Genomic DNA, 21900 nt, shown 5'->3' on the forward strand with positions numbered 1-21900 from the left:
AATATAATCATAGTTTCCTAAACTAACGTCTTTACCTGTCTATGACCAAAATGATGCAAGAACCCGCACATATTTGATACTATACCTAAGCACGGCGCGTCGCTTCAGAGTGACGACCTAGCCCACCCTCGCACACTTTTTGCTACACCCGGGTGGTTCAAGTGCAACGCGTTGCTTGTAAAGACCCGAAAATTTAAAAAATTAAAATAATTTGAAATATATATATATATATATATATATATATATATATATATATATAATAACAGATAAATAAATAAAAGGAATGGTGTGGGAAAAAGAAGAAAAAAAATTAAAAATAAAGAAATTAAATTAAATTAAGATAAATTAAATATTTTTACATTGGATTTAAAAAAAAGTTAAAATTAATTAATTAATTAGAATGATATATATATATAAGTAAGTTATTATAATATATATATGATAAGTATATATATAAAGTATCTGACAGAAGCTAAAAGAAGAAAGAAGAAAGAAGAAGAAGGAGAAAGAAGAAGCGGGAAGAAAATGTCAGAGCAGGCGCTACCCCCCCCCCCCCCTCTGAAACTTTCTGCGTGCAATGTGCAGCCACCTCCGTCTCCGTCTCTCTCTCTCTCTCAATTACTTGGCGAGTTTGCGACGGATCGGGAAACGGAAGGTACCGTTGGAATCCTGATTCTACTGCCGACATTTCTACTAAAGCAGATTTTTCATAAGAATGACTTAGGCACTGCTCCCGGGGAAAGGTAATTTTTCCTTATTTTCTCAATTTCGCTGTTAATATATGGTTAAATCGATGAACGGGCACTACCACAAGGTCCTAGTCGTGTTCATCGTCATTTTGGCATATGTAATTTTTCAATTAGGGTTTTTTAAACCCTACTCCAAAGTGAGAGTGAGATTTGAAAATTTGGTTAAATTTAAGGGTATTATTATTTATTTAAGAATTATGACCCTATGAAGTATTAAATTAATATTTTATTCAGGAATATTTTATTGGAACTAGATATTTAATTTCAGGATCCGGGTGAGCACCGCAAGTATTTTTCGAGGTCCCTGTTGACGTAGTTCAAGAAATCAGGTAAGGGAAAAAATATATATTAAATTAGAATTTTAATAAATTTAATTAAAAAATAAATTGTATTATATGTACGTATATATGTTTCGGTATGAGTAAAATACCAACTGTTTAAATTATATTTTTTTCGAATTTAGGATTGTTTATTAAATATGTATATGCGAAAATGAACTGATGAAAGTGAGAAATATTTTCAGGATAATTAAGTAAGAAATGAAAGGTATTTTTAGTATATAAACATTAAATGTTGGTTGGCTTATTTTACAGACAGTGTATGAATTTTATTACTAAATTGTGTGGCATAAGATTCTGTGCAAATATATGTTAAATGTATGAGATGCAGGTTAAGTAAGTAAAACAATGAAAATAAAATATGATATGGACAATGTTGCCTGTGTATGTTAAATGCAACCATGTAAATGCAAGACAACTGAAAGATAGTCATGTTAGCAGATCTAGCACACTTCTGTGTAGACTAACTGATGACAGCTAAAAGGAACTGTGTTAGCAGATCTAGCACGTTTCTACGTAGACTAACTGATGATGATTAAAAATCAGCTGTAGTACGAAATAATGAAATGAAATGTTATGTAATGAAATGACGATAAAATGACAATAAAATGAAATGACAAAAGTAAGTGATGTAAATGAGAAAAAGTCACTTAAAGTGAAATGAAATGCAAAGTTAAATTATGAACAGGAATAAACGTGCATGAATATATAATGACAGAAAAGAATGATGTATTATGATATTAGAAGTATGTATTTACATAAAACATGTTACGATTGGTCGAGGCGTACCTTTCGCCTGAGGGCTTGTTGAATAAGGCGAGTGTACTAGTAGCTACCAATGTGGCAGTAGCTGCATAACGTACTAGGGCAGAGGGAACCTACTTATATGGACAGGAAGATTTCCCTATCCTTAGGACATTTGCCGGTAAGCTATTGATGAACAGTGTGAGTACGAAATTAATTTATCACTTGAGGGCTTACTGAGTAAGGTGAGTGCCCTAGTATGTTTTAACTGCGACCTTTGAGTTGTCAAAAATATCATAGCAGAAGGGTGCTACTTGTATAGGCAGGTAATCACCCCTATCCTCGGGTAATCTCTTGGGTTAAACATTTGCATGTGTTTGATTAGGATTAGAGAATGATTTCGAAAATTATGTTAAGAATTTTCAAATGTTAAATCTTATGTTATATATAAACTCATGTTGGTCACATACTGTTTTAATATATTATTTCTTCCTTTACTGAAATATGTCTCACCCGAATATGAATTTATTTTTTTTCAGGATTTCCTCAAAATCGAACTTTGAGAGCTTGAGGTTTTTATAACATTACTGGGAAATAGTAAAAAAAAATGGTATACTTCTATGTTAATTTTGGAATATAGAATATTTATGTTTTATGTCTTTATGTTTTAAGACTATTGAGTAAAGAATAATTGTGAAAATACTGAATTGTTTTGGAGATATATGCAATTATAGAAATGCAGATGATTGATAATTTAATATGAATTATAGTTAGAATTAGTAAACTCTGGTATTATATTATATGGAGATTATGATTATGTTTTCCACTGCGTATGTTATGAAATATGATTTATGAGGATATGATAAGTTATAACGCGCCGGACTCGGGTTTAAGGGTTCGGGGCGTTTCATCGCTCGTAGAGGACGCCCCAACAAATATTTGGTAAGGATTCATATCATAGTGATCTGACAAATTTTACGCTTACTATCAGCTACCTAACGCAACCCTCCTCCTTTACCCGAGCTTAGGACCAGCTATGTGTGAAAAAATTAAGACGTTAAGTGCATCACAGACGGAGTTGGCCAACAATGAAGAAAGTATGGATTAATTTGAAACATTAAATCAATTGTAGGTTTTTTCTTGTCCTAAGAATGCACATGGTGGGATTTGAATTTGAATTTGTGTAGATTTAAAAAAAATAATAATAGAAATAAAATAAATTATATATATATATATATATATATATATATGCATAAATCCTGCAAATTAAAATCCAAAATCCAAATTCCACACTCATATATAAAGTAAAAAATAAAAATCTATAAAATTAAAGAAAGGATACTTTTCAACTTTCATATATATATATATATATATACATTTGAAAATTTAAAAGTAAAGTGCCATTTTTTGTATTTATTTAAAAAATTAAAAATTATTTACACAAATAAATAGTATCTAAACTGTTTTTTATTATTTTTTTTATTTCCTATAAATATTATAAAAATAAAAAATTAACTCATCTTTTGTAATTTCCTTTCGACCCTTCTTACAATATTTTTTAAAAAAAATTTCTATTTCTTTATAAATCCAAAACAAATAAAAAACATAAAATGAGAGCACATAGACACATGCATGGAGGGCATAACTAACTTTTGGAAACTCTATTACCAATGCAAACTTTTTTAATTAGAATCGACTTTTGAAAAGTTAATTCTCTCGACACAGCTCTCAATCCTAAATCCCATGCAAATTTTTTTTAGTAATTCTCTTTGTAGACATAACACAACGCTACAAGAAATCAAATTCAATTGAACTAAACCTACTTTCCAATACATGGTTATGGCTGAAACCGACCATTGAAAAATTAGTTGAGTTTATTTCTGTAATTATTTGGTCCCATAATTATTCTGTTTATTTTATTTTTATTTAAATATTTTCATAAAATACTCATAGGCGGACAACAATTTTACAATATAACGAGAGCTATGAATTTCACGCGAAATATCATATCAATGAGGGGCCATCTATGAAGAGTCAAGACCCATTAATTACCACCATCACAGCTCAAATGAATGAACATTGAGAAGCAACTTCCCCTCTTTATATCTCCAATCAATAAAAAAGAGGAGCTCATCTACAATAAGCCATAAAGATCAAGTTAGAAAAAAATATCCAAAACCCCATGATACCCACCTCACAGATCATATCAACTAAAAAGAAGCTACCAAAAAGTAACTTGGCAGAGAAGACTTGGTAGGTCTCTTAAAAACCATAATTGGCTCTTCTTGCAGCTACCATGAAGTAAAAGAGCAATCTCCAAAACCCCATGATTCTTTCCTCACAGATCATATCAACTAAAAAGAAGCTACCAAAAAGTAATTTTGCAAAATGGACTGGATAGCCTCTTAAAAATCATAACTGGCTCTCCTTGCAGCTAAACCTAATTTATTTCAGCTAAAAGGAAACTACCAAAAAGTAATTTTTAGAACAAAGGGGCATCAACAAAGCTCGAAAGAAAATAAAATCTGTGATGGGCAGCCTTTTAAAACCATGATTGGCTCTTCTTGAAACTAAAATTAGTTCATTTCAATTGAAAAAAAAAAAAAACCTACCTTGAAATTGTTTTGCAAAAGAAATAGGCATTATCAAAACTCAAAAGAATATAATATCTGAAGGGTACTCTCCTAAAATTAGTTGATTCCAGCAAAAATGTGTTAATGAAATGAAGGTTTACTGGCAAACAGTGGACTTGGGAGAGCAGAGATGAGGAAGCGAGGCCAAGAGGGAAAGCAAGAGGAATTAGGGAAGAAGACACCCTGCGTGCTATCACCTCAATTTCTATTCTTCGGCTCCGGCAGGCAGAGCACCCATCCCCATCTATCCTTATGCCTTACGCAGTGTAGGATGGCTGCTATGCGGTCGGACATGTATCAAGCTCCACATTCAAAATGGCTACGGCCTATGGTAGAGCTCACATTTATTAAGGTACAAACTACCATTCCACTATTTCCAACATAAATCATCGGCACATCTCACGATGCATTTTTTTCCTTCTTCCCCTTTTTCAGAATAATGATCATGATCCTGACCACTAATTGGAAGTCTTCCAAGCCATTGTTCACTGCAGCTCATTTCTCACCCATTCAACCCCCTACTTCTGCAGAAATCAAGAAAAGGAAGTCTCATTTGAATGTGTATCAAGATCCCTACAGGTGCACCTAAAGTACAACCCTACCATATTTAACAAGTTATGCAAATCACAAGTCTTTGTGCTTGTGTGAGTGGGTTTCTTTAATTTTTTGCACCACTGCCTTGCAAGGCTGTTATTCACTTCAATATACCATTTTCTGCCTAGACTCTCTTTTTGGATACGTCACTGCTCAGCATATACCGAATTGGTTTGTAAACTTCGCCATTCATATTCCAAATCCAAGGCCTCTACCAAACATAACGTAAGATAATTTGTGCAGTTTCATTGGTGCTGAGAGAAACAAAAATTAAATGCTACTTTAGTAACTAAATTTTGATCTTTGCCTGTGGTATTTTTAAATGTTATGCAGGTGCTCTTTTTAACCTTTTTAAGGTTAATTTTTTTTTTAAATCATAAAGACAAGCCTTTCCACATCAGCAATTTCTTTAACATTGCTAAATACAATTTGGATGAAAATTTAACTGATACACATTCAGAATGCAACATGAAAATTGACATGGTCAAAATATATTATTATTTTAAATTTGACTAAAGTATAGCAACTAAAGAGCGTTTAGCACCAAGATCAGATATACCATTTTCCTTGAAAGTCTTATAATTTTTCTAGTGATTCATTAGCACAAAGAGCATGTTGGGTTTTTGGCTATAAATGGGGTAACCCCTTCTTTTCTATACAAATGTTGGAAAAATTTAAAAACTTGTACTCCTTTTGAAAATTAGAAGTGTAAAATAAGAATTTTTTTGCACAAATCATTCCTCTAGATAGCCTTCAGCTAAAAAAGGCATGTTACCATGATTCAAGTCTCTTAAGGAGATACTTTTATTCTCTTTAAATCCATTTTGATTGTTGTGGGTTGAGCCTGCACAGAATAGCACATTCTGCTGAAATAACTGTAACTGGGCAACAGGGGATCATAAATGACTCAAAAAATAAAAATAACATCTTTCTTGAATTCATGATAAATATATCTTTTGATAAGTTATTTTTACTATAAACAGAAAACGGAATTTAAAACAGAAACCAACATAACAAATGGTCATTGACTATATCAAACAACATGATGAATTAGTAAATTCTAAGCCTTAGAAAACATATAATCAAAATCCATCAAACGGGCATTACTAACAGAGTACATACCTACATCATTGCCATTCTATCAACTTACCGTCTAAAGTATATAGTAGCATGCAGGGAACTCTCCTATAAAAAAAAATAATAACAATCAATGGAAGCAAAATAAAGTAGGCTTTTGGGAAAAAAATTATTAAAAAACTAATAAATAAATAAATAAATTTAAAAAATAAAAATAAAAACTAACGGAAAAACAACCTGTTCAAGTTTTAAAAAATGCACCCATAGAGCATTAAAAAACTGATACCTGATTAGTTCATGTTCATACAAAAATTGAACTGTGCGTTATGAAGATTAAAAAAAACAACAACAAAAGAGGCACTACAAATGCATGCGGAAGTCCCAATATCTAACTATGAAGCAAAGAATTTAGAGAAAGAAAAATGACTGCAATTTTTCATAAAGAATGCAACATCAGCAGCAAACAGTCAAGCCTACGCTATCCTTTTATTTGTATAGTATACATCCAATTCTATTGATCTGAGTCATCCAACAATAAAACCTTAATGATCCATCACATTGCAATTTCATCATTTTATTTTAAATGTTGTCAACTTACATACAAATAACCACTCCTCTTCACTCCAAAGCATGTACACAATGCATACATAGTTGTAAAAACAAATGTTCAAGATAAATATATGCAACACAAAATAACTACCTATTAAGCTGGTTCCAATATACAATTGAGAAGGTTGAAAAAGTCTCTGAAAAGGAAGCAAAGAAAACAAAAAACCAATTAGTGTGTATATAGGAAGCCTATATTAATAATTGAAAACTTTTTGTGAAAATGAAAGGCTTAGTCACACAAAAACAAACATTTATTTGCTAAACATGTGTCTAAGTATTTCAGTTTTCAAGTAAAACGAAAGCATATTCTAATGAAGCATTTAAGAAAGAAACAAATTTCATCAAGTACACATATATTTTTTTAAATGCAATTTGCTTCAAGGAATGCCAAAATCAAGATCCATCACTAATAATTATTAGTGACGGTTTTTGGTCTGTAAAAACCGCCACTAATAAAGCCGCCACTAATAATGATTAGTGATGGATCACAAATCATCACTAGTGACGAATATACAATCAGCGCTATTAATCACTATCTAATGTAGAACAATCACTAATAAGACAACGTATTAGGGATGGAATAAGTTCATCACCAACACCTACTATTAGTGATAGTTCAGGTGACCCAGTAATGATTACTATGAATATTTAGTGATAGTTCAGGTGGGTCACTGGTAACTATTACAATGAATATTAGCGACGGTTTCACAACTGTCACTAATAATAATCATTAGTGACGAATTTGATGAATCACTAATAATTATTCTTGATAACAATTATTAGTGATGGTATTTATTGGTCATTTATAATATGCTAGTTATAATTCTGTTTTTTTTTATTTTGGATGAATTTACAGGTGCATGTAATATAATTTATAATTTTCACAATACATCCATGCAAATAAAATTAAACCATAATTCTTAAGTTATCTCATTCATCTAAAAATACATACAAAGTTAATGCACAATTTTGCAACTAAAAAAGATCCATAACCTCTAGATAAATGTATAGTTTAACAATCAACAAAATACAAAAGCAAACTTTGATTACATGTCTCAATGACCACCATTACCATCAAGCATGTGTATCAAGACTCTGCAAAAGAATAATTGGATAATAAAATTAGTATCAATGTGTTAAGATTTGATTAAAATGAATGACCTGACTTGAAGATAGGTCTCTTCCTCTATTTATAATACCAAATTAAATACATTCTAATGACAATAATGACCTTACTAATTCTCACTAATTAACATACTAACACACTCAATAATAATAATAATACTGAAAGACATACATAACCTTCAACACTCACCCTCAAGCTAGAGCATAAATGTCATATGCTCCTTGCTTGTTATAAATGAATTTAACACGAGCACCACCCCCCCCCCCCCTCCCCAAAAATGCTTTGTAAACAAATCAGCAAGTTGCATATCCAACTTCACATAAGCGGTTGTAATGAGCTCTTGTACAATTTTCTCTTGAACAAAGTGACAATCAACTTCAATGTATTTCGTTCGCTCATGAAAGATTGAGTTGAAGGCAATACAAAAAGCAACTTGATTATCACACATAAACTTCATAGGCTGAGACAGCAAAAAACTCAACTCTTTCAACATTATCTTCAACCAGACAAGTTCACATGTAGTGTGAGCCATAGCTCTATATTCGGATTCAACACTTGACCTTACCACGATAGTTTGTTTCTTACTTTTCCAAGAAATCAAATTATCACCAACGAAGATACAATAACCGGTAGTGGATCTCTGCCCGAAAGGTGATCCAGCCCAATCTGCATCTGTGTATTTATGGATATAAGTATGACCCTAATCAAGATATAAAAGAACTCTCCTAGGTGCACCTTTGAAATATTTCAAGATGTGAATTACTACATCCCAATGACTTGTCTTTGAAGAATCTAGAAATTGACTCTCAGCACTTGTTGCAAAAGATATATCCAGCTAAGTAACTATGAGATAATTCAACTTTCCAATAAGTCCCTAGTATTGTCCAGGATTAGGTAGCAAATCACCCATATCCGATATAAACTTTTTGTTTGGATCCATGGGTGTATCAACCGGTTTAATTCCCAACAAGCCAGTTTCATCCAACAAACCAAGAACATACTTCCTCTGTGACACAACAGTTCCGATACGAGATCTACTTCTATACACAAGAAGTATTTCAACCGTTCCAAATCTTTGGTTTGAAACTTAGTCTGTAGAAAAAGTTTAGGACTCTTAATACCTTTATCATCATCACATGTAATAACAATATCATCCACATAAACAATACGAAGGATCCTACCCAATAAAGTATGACGATAAAACACGGAATGATCCAAAGCACACTATCGAAGACCAAACTCAAGTACTTGATGTAGGACAGTTCTAAGTAGCCCTAATCCTACCGTTGACCCTCTTTGTAGCACACACACAATATCACAATCTATGGGAAGAATTGAATCAACTAAGCATGAACATCACAAACATATTCTAATGATCACAAGTTGTTGAGATTTTGAAAACGTATATGATTTAGTTAGAAACCCTTAGTTGATCATTTCATTCAAGTAATCCACTTAAGACATGTTATATTAAAAGTCTTTGATCACAAGTCCAAGCATACAAATAAAATATCCCTAAACACGGTACTAGAAAGCATGTTCATGCTGAAAATCTAGGAAGATTCAAAGAGAATGAATAAAGTTTTTCAATCAAGTATTTGGGTAGAGTTTCAAGGCTTACAAGGTACCTTTAGGGGCTGTCTTAGATGGTCACAAACAAGGAATTGAAATGAGCTTACCAAAGATTCGGAATGACAAACACCAAGACACAATAGTCCTCGATTCACACCATGAACAAGCTTGTTGATCTTTCGGAATCTTTAGGAAAGTTGTGGCTGTGGGCTATGAAAGAGAAGTAGGTGTGTAGTGCTGATGATGACGTTGATGTTCTCGTGGTCTCTCACCACTCAATCTCCGGGGAGACGGAACATATCCTCACACTATTCACTCACAAGGAAAGGAACAAGATTCACAAGTCTAAGCAAAGGCTTCTTTTTAATTGATAATGCAATTATCTTTATAATACAAGTGATGGCATATTTATAACCTTACATGAGCATGCACATGACTTCATAGAGATTTACAAAAGTAAAATAAAGATGGCAAGACACTTTGACTTGCAAGTTGTCATCCTCTTAGATGCCAAGAGAAGCTTCAATTGCTGCAACTCAATTGCATAAAGTCTACAATTGCTGCAACTAAAGTCTTCAATTGCATAAATTCTGCAATTGCTGCAGCTAAAGTCTCAACTGCATAAAGTCTGCAATTACTGCAAATAAAGTTCACATCTAATGGTGGACTTCGGGCGGTCGTCCACGTGTCACAATATCCGTGAAAGATACTCGAAGTGCATGTTGATCCCCATTAGTACTACTACACTGAAACAACCAAACCATACTCTGGGAGACTGTTTTAAACCATATAAAGTCTTCTTGAGCCGACACACTAAGCCTAACTCCCCCTGAGCAACAAACCCAAGTGGTTGCTCCATAGAAATCTCCTCCTCAAGGTCACCATGCAAGAAGGCATTTTTCACATCTAGCTCATGCAGAGTCTAGTGACAAGTAGTAGCCAAGGAGAAAAATAGATGTACTAATGTGCCAAGGAGAAAAATAGATGTACTAATGTAAGTTTGGCAACTGAAGAAAAAATATTAGAATAATCCAAACCATACACTTAAGTATATCCCTTAGCAACAAGACGGGCCTTTAGACGAGCCACAAAACCATCAGGGTTGACTTTCATAGTGTAAACCCAGCGCCAACCAACCATAGACTTGTCAAGAGGAAGAGGTACCAAATCCCAAGTACCATTATCATGTAAAGCGTTCATCTCTTCAACCATAGCATCCCTCCACCTAGAATGGGCTAAGGCTTCCAAGACAAATTTAAGAAGGGTAGTAGATGATAGAACAATAACAAAACAATAATAGGAGGGTGATAAGGAGTCATAAGAAACATAATTGGAAATAACATGTTGAGTACATGTGTGTTTACCCCTCCGAACAGCAATAGGAGGGTCAACATCATGGGAAGTATGATCATCAGACTGGGAAACCAAAGGCATGGTAGTAGAAGCTAAAGGGGACTCTCCTCCTTGGCACCACCATCATGAATACACCTGCAAATTAGGATGATCAAGACGATGAGAATAACTCAAACTACATGGAGACTCAGATGGTTGGTTGGGCAAGGATAGCAACGTAGAATATGGAAGATTAGGCAAAGGAAGAGACTCATTGAGCTTAGAAGCACTAAGTAATTAGGTGTAGTAATGTGCAAACTTAAAGAAGGAAACATCAGCAGAAACAAAGAAGAGATGTAGCATAGGACTATAACAACGATATCCCTTTTGAGTATATGAGTAGCCCAAAAAGACACATTTTATAGCACGAGGATCCAACTTATCCACCCGAGCAGTTACTTGATGAACAAGGGACACACCCCCAAATATACAAGTAAGAGAAAATAAAGGTGAATTAGGAAATAGAATGGAGTAAGAAATTTTGCCACTAAGAATGCAGGATGGCATTCTATTGATGAGATAAAAGCAGTAAGTACAACATCACTCCAAAACACTTTAGGTAAATGCATTTGATAAAGTAAGGTGCAAGTAATTTCAAGAAGATATCTATTTTTCTACTCTACAACCCCATTTTGTTGAGTGTGGGCATAAGATGATTGGGGAACAATACCAAATTGAGTCATATATGTAGTGAATTGTGCACTGAAAAACTCTTTAGCATTATCACTTCGAAGTATTCTAACTGGCAAACCAAATTGAGTGTTTATTTCAAAACAAAAGGCACAAAATACATGAAATAACTCAGAACGATCTTTTATTAATATAACTAAGTCATTCTTGAATAATCATCCACAAAGGTTATAAAGTACCGAAAACCCAACTTAGACACGACCCTACTAGGACCCCAGACATCTGCATGAGCTTGTAGCCCATTTATTGATTAGGGAAGCAAAAGAAACACGATGGTGCTTTCCCAACTGACAAGGCTCCCAATCGAAACTAGACACAAAACTCAAACTAAGAACAAGACATTTTAACTTTTCCAATGAAGGATGACTCAAGCAACAATGAATTTGAAAACATGTGGCAGCAGCAGTGTAGGCAGTAGAAGGAGATAGTGGCTTAAAGTGATAGAGTCCACCAACTTCACGCCCTCCGTCAATCGTCTTCCTCCTTCAAATCCTAAATAACCATAAAATCAAAGAAGAATGTCATTGAAAAATTCATGGATTTAGTAACTTTGCTACCGGACATAAGGTTGAAAGGAAATTTGGGAATATGTAAACTCGAAGGAATAAAAATAGAAAAAGTGGGATTTACAGTCCCAATTCCCTTGACTGCAGTCGTAGATCCATCAGCAAGATTAACACAAGGTAAATTTGCAGGATATTGAAAAGTGAAGAAAAAGCAAGGTATAACTGTAATATGATCAGTGGCAGCAGAGTCTATGACCGAAGGACTAGGACGAGGAGTACTGACTAACAGGCATACTATGAGATTACCTATTTGGGCAAGAGATGCAATGGGAAGAGGAGCTTGCTGTGACGCTTGATATTGCTGAAACTTGGAATACTCTTCCTCTAATATAGATACAGTACGTTGCCCCGCCCCCCGCCCCCTCCCCCCCTCGACCCCAAAGGTGAGGAATCAATGGTGGCTGCATTAGCAACATGTGAAGGTCTGCTGAAGATCCCAACACTACTCAATGGTATGATTATTCCGTCCACAATGAGTGCACTTGCAAGGAGTATCTCTGCCTTGTCCATCTCTACCACTACGACCACTTGAACCGCCGTGATAACTTTTGCGGTTATTTGGTAGAGTACTAGAATCACCTTGTGTAATGAAGGTTGTCCTCTCAAAGCCATATGCAAGAGTAGGAGAATGCGTGCTAAAGGAAGCACGAAGGACACGAGAATAAACATCGGCAAATGACGGCAGCTCGGCACTACCAAGTATCTAAGACCGAACTGACTCAAACTCAAGCCTTAAGCCTACTAGAACACGAAGAATTGTCATATGCTCCCTCTACTTCTGCATCTCACGAACATCGGCAGTTATAGGTTGCATGACGTCAAGCTCCTCATGAATACGCTTCATCTCTCCAAAATAATCTGCAATGCTCCAGTCTCCTTGTTGTAATTGAAAGTATTCCTGGGATAAATCATACATACGTGTAAAGTTATTGGAGTGTAGAAGTTTGATATAATCCCAAATCTCCTTGCACATATCTAGATGCATACACATCCGTGCAATCTATGGCTCCATCAAATTCCATAAAAGAGAAACAATCAAGGCATCTTCCTAAACCCACACATCTTCTATTCTCATCAGAAGAATCAAATTGGAGCAAGTGGTTTGATTTCCCTAATCCTCCTAAATAAATCTGAAAAGCTTTAGACCATTGAACATGGTTCTTACCATCCAACTTTTGAATCGTTTTTTTGTGGCAGCAATGTAGGAAAAAAACAAATTTGGGATTCATAGATTCCATCCCACCACTTACAAATCAATAATCACGCCAAAAACAAGAAAAACAATTAAAACTACTCAGGACAATCACAAACTATGTGAAGCACCGACACAACACCAGACAAGGTGAAAAACTCACCAACGGATATAGCACTGCCACAGCACTCACAAATCAGCAACCACACCAAAAACAAGAAGAACAATCAATAATCAGGACAATCACAAACTATGTAAAGCATCAACACAACCACGGACAAGGTGAACAACTGACTGAAGGATATGGCACTCCACAACCTCACAACTGAACATACAAACGCTGCCATGTCCGAAAAAACTCACAAAGAAGTCTTCACAAACCCTTAACAGAAATGAACATAAATGAATGGCCTAACTTGAAGATAGGTCTCTTCCTCTATTTATAATACAAATTAAATATATTCTAATGACAATAATACCCTTACTAACTCTCCCTAATTAACATACTAACACACTCAATAATAAAAATACTAAAATACATATATAACCTCTAACAGTTATATTAACCTAAAAAAGATTCACAACAAGATGAGAAAAAGTTATTCAAAATAATTAAGAATCTACTAGCACAAACTCATTTTTGTTCAAAGTGTCAAACTTTGAACTATGGAAGATTATTAATTCTATGGAAAGCCACTTTGATAATCTGCAAATATGAAATCGCTAATGCAAGGAATGAGTCAGAAAGGAAAAAAAATAGCACACATGCTTATGTACCCCAACAAAAGAGAACAAAGACTACGATGAAGAGAACATAAATCAAACTTTAATCTACCTCCAACTAAAAATAAATACAAAAATAACTAAGTACTTTATGTTAAATCAGCGCCTTAGTGCCTTACGGGAAAAGAACAAGCCCTTGTTTGCATTAAATTTGAAACCACTGATACTCGATAATTGCCAAAAGTTTAAACACATCAGATTTCCCATCAATTCAAATGGGTAGCAGGACATCCAATGAACACATGCTAGTGCATGCAAATATAACTGTGAATTACTTTATGCACAAGCATATTTAAACAAAAGGCAGATCACTGGTTGAAAAATTTCCTAAAAGGTTAATTGCCTTCATCAATGGTTCAGATCAATAGGTAGTAAACATTGACCCAATTAGAAATTTAGAATGCTTTGGGCTAATGAATTAGACTAGATTTGTTTCCCACCTTGAGAAAAAAACTAAGTGCTAAGTATGAGTATCAGGGCTGTAGAAGCTGAAATTTCAGATTGGTAAGATTATTAAAAACACGGTTCAAATAATTTCAAAAGGTCTCTTTGTTAGAATCAATGATACTTTTTAGATTGATGCTGCCATAATTGGTGAAAACAATACAGAAAAATAACATTAAAACTGCAAAATGAATAACCAAAAGTCATTTGGTTTTCCCCATAGGTACAGGCAAACACCTGCAAAAGGAATACCCAAATGGACAATATGCAGCATATTAGCAGTATTTGGTTTTCCCCACAGGTACAAGCAAACGCCTCCAAAAAGGAATGAATGATCAAATTGTGTTTCAAATTCAAGGTAATGTCAACTTTACAAAAATTAGAATTCAAAGTCCATCATAATAGGGAAGAGTAAAAAGGGGAACAACATTATAAATAAATGACCTTTATTCACGAAAAATGCCCTTCAAAGATGAGCTTTTAAAACTTGAGGATTAAAAATAACCAAAGTCGACAGATTGAAAAGTATCGAGCAAGCGGGGACCTACGTAATGAGCTTTAAAGCAGTAAACAAGCCAATGAAACAAGTGCAAGCAGAACCTGTCCCTTTTTTACTTTTTTTTCTTTATGGACAACGTATAATTCACTCCACAAATTCTTTTTGAACTGGAGAGGGGCACAAAAAACAAATTTAATTCATTTTACTTTGCAAAGACACATTTTACTTTGCAAAGCTGCCAAACCTAGATAGGATGAAGAATGTCATCCCTTTCTTTATTTCTTAGTTTATTTGTTTGTTTTGAAGGAAGAAGAAATCTTCATAACTTTGGTTGTCCATTTTAAGGTCAATCTTTGTAGGAATATTTGAAGCCACACAAAGCAACAGGCTGATGACCTAAGGATTAAATTTTTAACAAGGTCATGTAATACTTGATGGATTAAGGCATAAAAAGAAAAATCAAATACAAGGAGAAAGGCGATTCCCCACTTTGGAATCCATTTTTTATTTCCTAAATATTTATGTATAGCATCGGCTAAGCAGTGAATCTAATGACAATACAGGAAAATATTAAGTATTCCACAGCAACTTATAACTGTCATGTAAAATATCTCATAACTAATATATATTAAGTATTCCATAGTAATCATCGTGCAAGCAATGAATATTGCAGGAAATAAGCAAGAGGAGAGCTGTCCAGACACAAACTTAGTAAATAAATAAATAAATCGACGAGTAACTAAATAAAGAGAAAAAAATATAAAAACATCTTCTAGTTAAAAACTAAAGACATTGATAATCAAGGGAGGGAGGGAACTAACAGGACTAACTCCCCTACCGCTCAGCCCAAGCTATGAACAAGTCACAACCCAACTCTGTCTGTCCTTTGCTAAAATTGTACAAGTAGGTGGACATTATAAATGTTAGTTCTGCAACTCCTAAAATCAACAAAGGCTGGCCCGCCGAATACAGGGTCCCAGCAATATTCATGAACAAGAAGTCTATTACAAAATGCTATGTTTCTGTAGTGCCCAATACATGTTATTATGGTTTTGTCATATGTCCATTATGAGATATTAGTAACTAAGCAACTCAAACTAAAATTCTTATGATTCACCCAATACAACAACAACAACAACAATGGGATTTTAATTGAAAGCGCTTGGGAAACAAAAAACAAAATTAATCACTTCATTATAAAAATCATCAAAAAAACAGCCATAACAGCCTTTATAAGAGTATCATACATTGATGTGACTAAAACCATTATGAAGCAATTTTCCGGTTCATACAGAAAATGTCTGTAAAAAATGTTTGATTTCTGTAATGCCCATAAAAGGTTTTATGAGATATTACATAAGGGTGGGCATTTGTTTGGCAATTTCAATCCTGTACATGGCATGGGCTGGAGTTTTAGAGAGGTACAGAAGAAACTACGCACTAGAGCACAGGTATGAGGCTAGTTTTCTTAATCCCGTGCCGGAGTTAAGTGCCTAGTGGCTGTTGATCCAGTACTGCTTGATTGGTATAGCTTAACTTTTCTGCATTATGGGACTATTGGAGTCTTATATAAGGAGGCCCCTGATGCTGTGAGTAGCAAAGGGTCTGCTTTTGCTGCCGTGTCTGGTGGTTTGGGTTGCTTTGCAGCCACAATATTGAACAGCATTGTTAAATACATCACAGGGAACCCCAGGGGATAGGAGGCCATCCTGGCTCTCCCAAAACGAAAATACAGGCAAATTCATTTATTTATTTATTTTTATTGGTTGCTTACATTTCTGAGTTTGATCAATTTCTGTGGGTTTCTGTATTCAACAAACAGATACAAGTACAGGACAAGGCAAGGGATTGAAATGGGGAAAGAAGCTGCAACCAACCAATTTAGCAACCCATCAGTAAATAGTTAAGTTTTGGATTGGATTCTGAATAGTGTAATTTTTTTCCCCTTGTCAGATAGCTATATGTGAAACATAAACTGCAAACATTATATGCATTGATCAGTAGTGCCAACATTATATAGATATAGATATAGATGATTTGAGAACTTTTGAGTATTGATTGATCTTGTGCATCTTCCTGTTGTCATAATACACCAGTCTTTATTGATTTATTTATGGTCAAACAGAGGCTACTGCCCAGTGCCCAAAATCAGAAGAAGAAACAAGCTAAATTGGAAGACTGCGAGGGAGAGAAACTCCTAATAAATGATCCTTGAGGTGTGTGTTGTAAGATCCATTTCATAAAAAATTGGACCAGATTACAAATAAATGGAACAGATTTGTGCTTGGCGAACGACATTCATTAGTAATTGTGATAATTGTTATCTCATAATGCACATTGTTTGGTTTGACACAAACATTTATCCTAATTGTTTAAGAAACTAAAACATATTAAGAGTAATATATATATATATATATATATATATATATATATATAAAAAATTTATAGTTTATTCTTTGAGCTTAGTTTTAACTTGAAAAAGAAATTTTTTAAAAATAAAAAGTATTAAATCCATGATATCTTTCTTTTCAACTTGGTCAGGTGGGTTGTAGGACACTACTGCTCACCAAGGTGAAGCTGCAAAAGCAAGCAAGGCAGGTATATAAAGGGAAGTTCCCCTCTGTCTAGACATAGACTCAGTTTTTCAATTATACACCACATCGACTTGGTTTTTCAATTATACACCCTCCTGTCCCCAGAATTTCCAGCTGACTTGAGCTTTGAGCAAGCAATTGAAATGGGGAAAGAAGAAGAAACAAGCTAAATTGGAAGACTGGGAGGGAGAGAAATTCCTAATAAAAATCCTCGAGGTGTGTGTTGTAAGATCCATTTCATAAAAAATTGGACCAGATTAAAAATAAATGGGAACAGATTTGTGTTTGGCCAATGGCATTCATTCTGAATCGTGATAATTGTTATCTCATAATGCACATTGTTTGGTTTGACATAAACTTTTAGTCCTAATTGTTTTAGAATCTAAAACATATTTAGGGCAATATATATACATGCATACATATATATATATATATATATATGTGAAAATTATAGCTTATTCTTTGGTCTTAGTTTTAACTTGAACAAGAAATTCAAAAAAAAAAAAAAAAAAAAAAAAAGAATTAAACCCATTATGTCTTTCTTTTCAACTTGGTTAGGTAGTTTGTAGGACACCGCTCCTCACCGAGGTGAAGCTGTAAAAGCTGGCAAGGCAGGTATATAAAGGGAAGTTCCCCTCTATCCAGACAGCTCAGTTTTTTCATTATACACCCTCCTGCCCCAGAATTTTTTAAAGGGCCTATGAAGCAAAAGAGTGATGTGAAGGTACTTATATCACTAAATGATTGTTTTCCAGCCAATTCAACACTTAGAAAATAAGTGATTCCAAAGGATCCCTAAAAGGCTTTGTTTTTACAAAAGGATTACACAATAAGGAGTCACTGATTCTGATGAAATACTTTGATACTCCCTCATAACAATAACCATTACAGAAACTGCGTATTTTAATCAATGTGAAGAGAAATACAAGGAATACCTAATTGAAATTGAAATAAAGAAGTTCTACATCATTCAAGAAAATATCCACATGATATATATACCATTGGGACAGATACCAAACAATGAAACATAATCAATTTGTGCCATGTTTCTTTTTAATATATCTAGGGAAAAAAAAATCCATCAAGCAACATCATCAAATAAAATGGACCACATGGCTAGAATTTAACCAGGTTACAACATTGACTCTGCCAATTAAATTATTAGGACAGAAAAAGTTACCATAATTTCTGAGCCAATCTCAAAGCAATTGGGTCCACCATCAGATATATGAAAGAGTGCTCTGTGAACAATAATTGGTTAGAAATTAGCCCAATAATAAATAAATAAATAAAAACACTTGAGCAGAACTTGCACTACAATCAAGCCAGGTGCACTAACTCATTCTAGACTGATATACTGCCCTGGTCACCACAAACAAACATATAGCAACCAGGTTCAACCAAATAATGCCTTCTTCAGCAGGAAAATTGCAAATCCTCTCGGTGCATGTTAGCAGCCGTGAACTAACGTGAGCTAGAAAATCAATTTCTTCTGTTAACATGTTGAAACACTCACCTTTGATTTCCCAGCACAGTAATGGCAAATCTTGCTTCTCCCAATAAAATAAAAAATCCACAGGGATTGACCTTTGTGACCAAAAGGCTATCCCTACAGTAGACCATAACCTAGTTCACATGATCTCTGAAAAAAGACTGATCAAGCCCAAAATCCTCAGCAATTGCAGTCTCACAAGCACGGGCAGATCTTGAACTAGACGGGGTCATTCACACAGATCTATGCCAAAGACGAAGCAAAATGCTCCACCATTTATGAGTATGATGGTGGTGGCATTCTCCATGTCAAACCTATTAGAGTTTTGCAGAGGATCTAATGAAGTAAAAACTCTTACATGCAAATCAGAGAGAGGGATCAAGGGATTTGAGACTTCTCGAACGGCAGAGGATGAGGTCCCACAACGGTGGATGTTGTAAGGGTCTTGGTGGGATGGTGGCAACAAGGGAGAAACTCGAGTTGCAAATAAGATGAGCATTGGGAGGGAGAGGCAGCTCCCTCTCCTTTGATTTCTAGTCGCCTTACTGCTAGAATGCTTGATCCGTTGGTCTCAAAAATTCAAAATAAGGTGGTGAGTTGGAAGATGAGGTTGCTGTCACAGGGAGGTCGTCTCATCCTTATTCAGCATGTTTTATCATGCACGGCAACACATACGCTAACAATTCTCTCAGTTCCTTTAGTGGTGAAATATTAACTCCATTCTCTCTTCTTTTCTCTGGGGGGAGAGTAATAGTATGGCGAAAATGAAATGGGGTGCTTGGTCAAAGGTTTATAAACCCCTAGATGAAGGGGGTGTTGACGTAAAGGACCTTAATGACGTTCAAAGATCTTTTCACATGAAGTTTGCTTGGAAACTGATGACGGTAGATAACCTTTGGACCCGATTCTTTTAGACTAAATACATTAAACCAAGTCACATGGCTTCAATCAATTATACTCCTATGGGTTCTCGGTTTTGAAAGACAGTCTTAAAGATTTTTCCAGAGGTCTATGAGAATGTTTATCTAAAGGTTAGACAAGGAAAAGCTACCTTTTGGTTTGATAAGTGGTTGAGCAGTGGTCCCCTTGCGGAGTGTTCTTACACGATCCAGCATCCTAAGCTTAAAATTCAAGATTGTTGGGAGTCTGAGATTTGGGATACGGATATGCCAAAAAATTTGGTAGGGGTCCCCAAAATGGATGAGATTTTACTGTCGTCTACAAAGCACAAATTGGGGCCTGATGTATTTATTTGGAAGCCTTCCATCAATGGAAAATTTTCTACTGCCTCGACTTGGGAGGTGATAAGAATTAAATGGGAGCAGTCCCCGTGGATGGAGTGGGTCAGGCATAACTTTTTACATAAGAAAGTATCCATGTGTATGTGGAAAGCTATGTTTCAATGTCTTCCTGTAGATGAGAGAGTGCAGAAGCTGGGAGTTGATATGGTCTCTTGTTGCAATTGCTGCGTGGATAAAAAAGAGGAATCTCTCAATCATGTACTGAGTACAGGATCCATCGCAAGTATGGTTTGGAAGAGAGCAGCATCTGTCTTGGAAATCCTAAATTTTGATGATGAACCTTGGAGGTGAATGTTAGTAGACGGTTCAAATGTGCCAAAAAGTCAACCCTCAAAGGTACAATCATCAGTTTGTTACCTACTATAATTTCTTGGAGCCTATGGCTCAGACGTTGTAAAACCCGCATGGAAGATAAGTATGAGTCAAGGATGCAGTTTGGTTATCGGTGAGGTTTTGGCTCGCAAAAATTGCAGAAGGAGTGAAAGGATCCCTGCCTGCTATCGATAAGAATTTATAGGAAGAGTTCCAAGTGAAAACAATATTTCCAAAGGTTAGAACTTCTCGAAAAGTAGTTTGGGAAAAACCCCCTGTAGGTTGGTTGAAACTAAACATAGATGGCTTTTGTAGAGGAAATTCGGGTTCTTGAGGTGGTGGTGATGGTATCATCCGTGACTTTTTAAGTAATTTTAAAGGCCGCTTTCTTTGAAAAATTTGAGTCGAGTACTAACAATGGAGCGAAATTGCAGGCTCTTATTAGTAGTGTTCGGCTTTGTAAAGAGTTGGGTTATTAGAATATTTGTATTGAAAGCGATTCGGAATTGGTGGTGGGTTGGATAACTTCTGGAATTTGCTCTTCCTGGTACTTATGGGACTTTTGAGAATTATTAAAGGAGGAGTTACAAGGCCTTTAGTTCTCTATAAAACACCAATTTAGATAAGGTAATCAGGTGGCAAATTTCAAGGCTTGTCAAGGCGAGGGAGGCAACAAAAGGAGATATTTTGTAGGTGATGAGATACCGAGTAAAATGAGAGGTCTAATTTGTATGGATAAGATGAGTATTCCAAGCCTTCGTCTTTAATTTGTCATCTTATGGCTCTCCTTTGTTTTCCTCAGGTTTTGTTTTGCAGGTTTTTGTCTTCAGTTTGCAGGAAATTTGTTTTTATTTGTATTTGTTTGTTTTGAAGTCTTTTGGGCTTGTTTTGGTAGTTTTAGTTGGTTAAAGATTCAGGTTTTGTTAGGCTTGTTTTGTTTTTGGTGCCTAAGCGGGTTTTTGTTAGGTTTTTGTAAATCCCTTGTGGCATATTTGTAACCACGGTTTTCCTCCACCATAAGTGAGAACTATCAATAAAGTTGGGTATTTCATTGAAAAAAAAAGAGGAAGACACAGCTCTTCGAAGAAATGTCTGGGGTAGAGACGCTTGTCATATTCAAATTCACTACTACCTACACTGTCATCCTCTAAATTCCCCCATTTCTTACTATCCTTACTTATATTAATCCTCTC

The 21900-nt window shown here is 35.0% G+C and overlaps 1 protein-coding gene across 1 annotated transcript in view; it reads right to left on the minus strand.

Moving 5' to 3' along the window:
* Positions 1-5973: 5973 nt before the first annotated feature.
* LOC131165950 (uncharacterized) overlaps positions 5974-21900 on the minus strand; it is a 36097-nt gene continuing 20170 nt past the window's right edge. The window contains exons 3-5 of the mRNA XM_058124132.1: positions 18783-18843; positions 6836-6881; positions 5974-6243 (exon numbers count right to left, since the gene is read on the minus strand). Of these exons, the coding sequence (XP_057980115.1) occupies positions 6212-6243; positions 6836-6881; positions 18783-18843 (139 nt within the window). The 3' untranslated portion in view covers positions 5974-6211. The remainder of the gene's footprint in view (positions 6244-6835; positions 6882-18782; positions 18844-21900) is intronic.

Source organism: Malania oleifera, chromosome 10, assembly GCF_029873635.1.
Source record: "Malania oleifera isolate guangnan ecotype guangnan chromosome 10, ASM2987363v1, whole genome shotgun sequence".
Classification (NCBI taxonomy): domain Eukaryota; kingdom Viridiplantae; phylum Streptophyta; class Magnoliopsida; order Santalales; family Ximeniaceae; genus Malania; species Malania oleifera.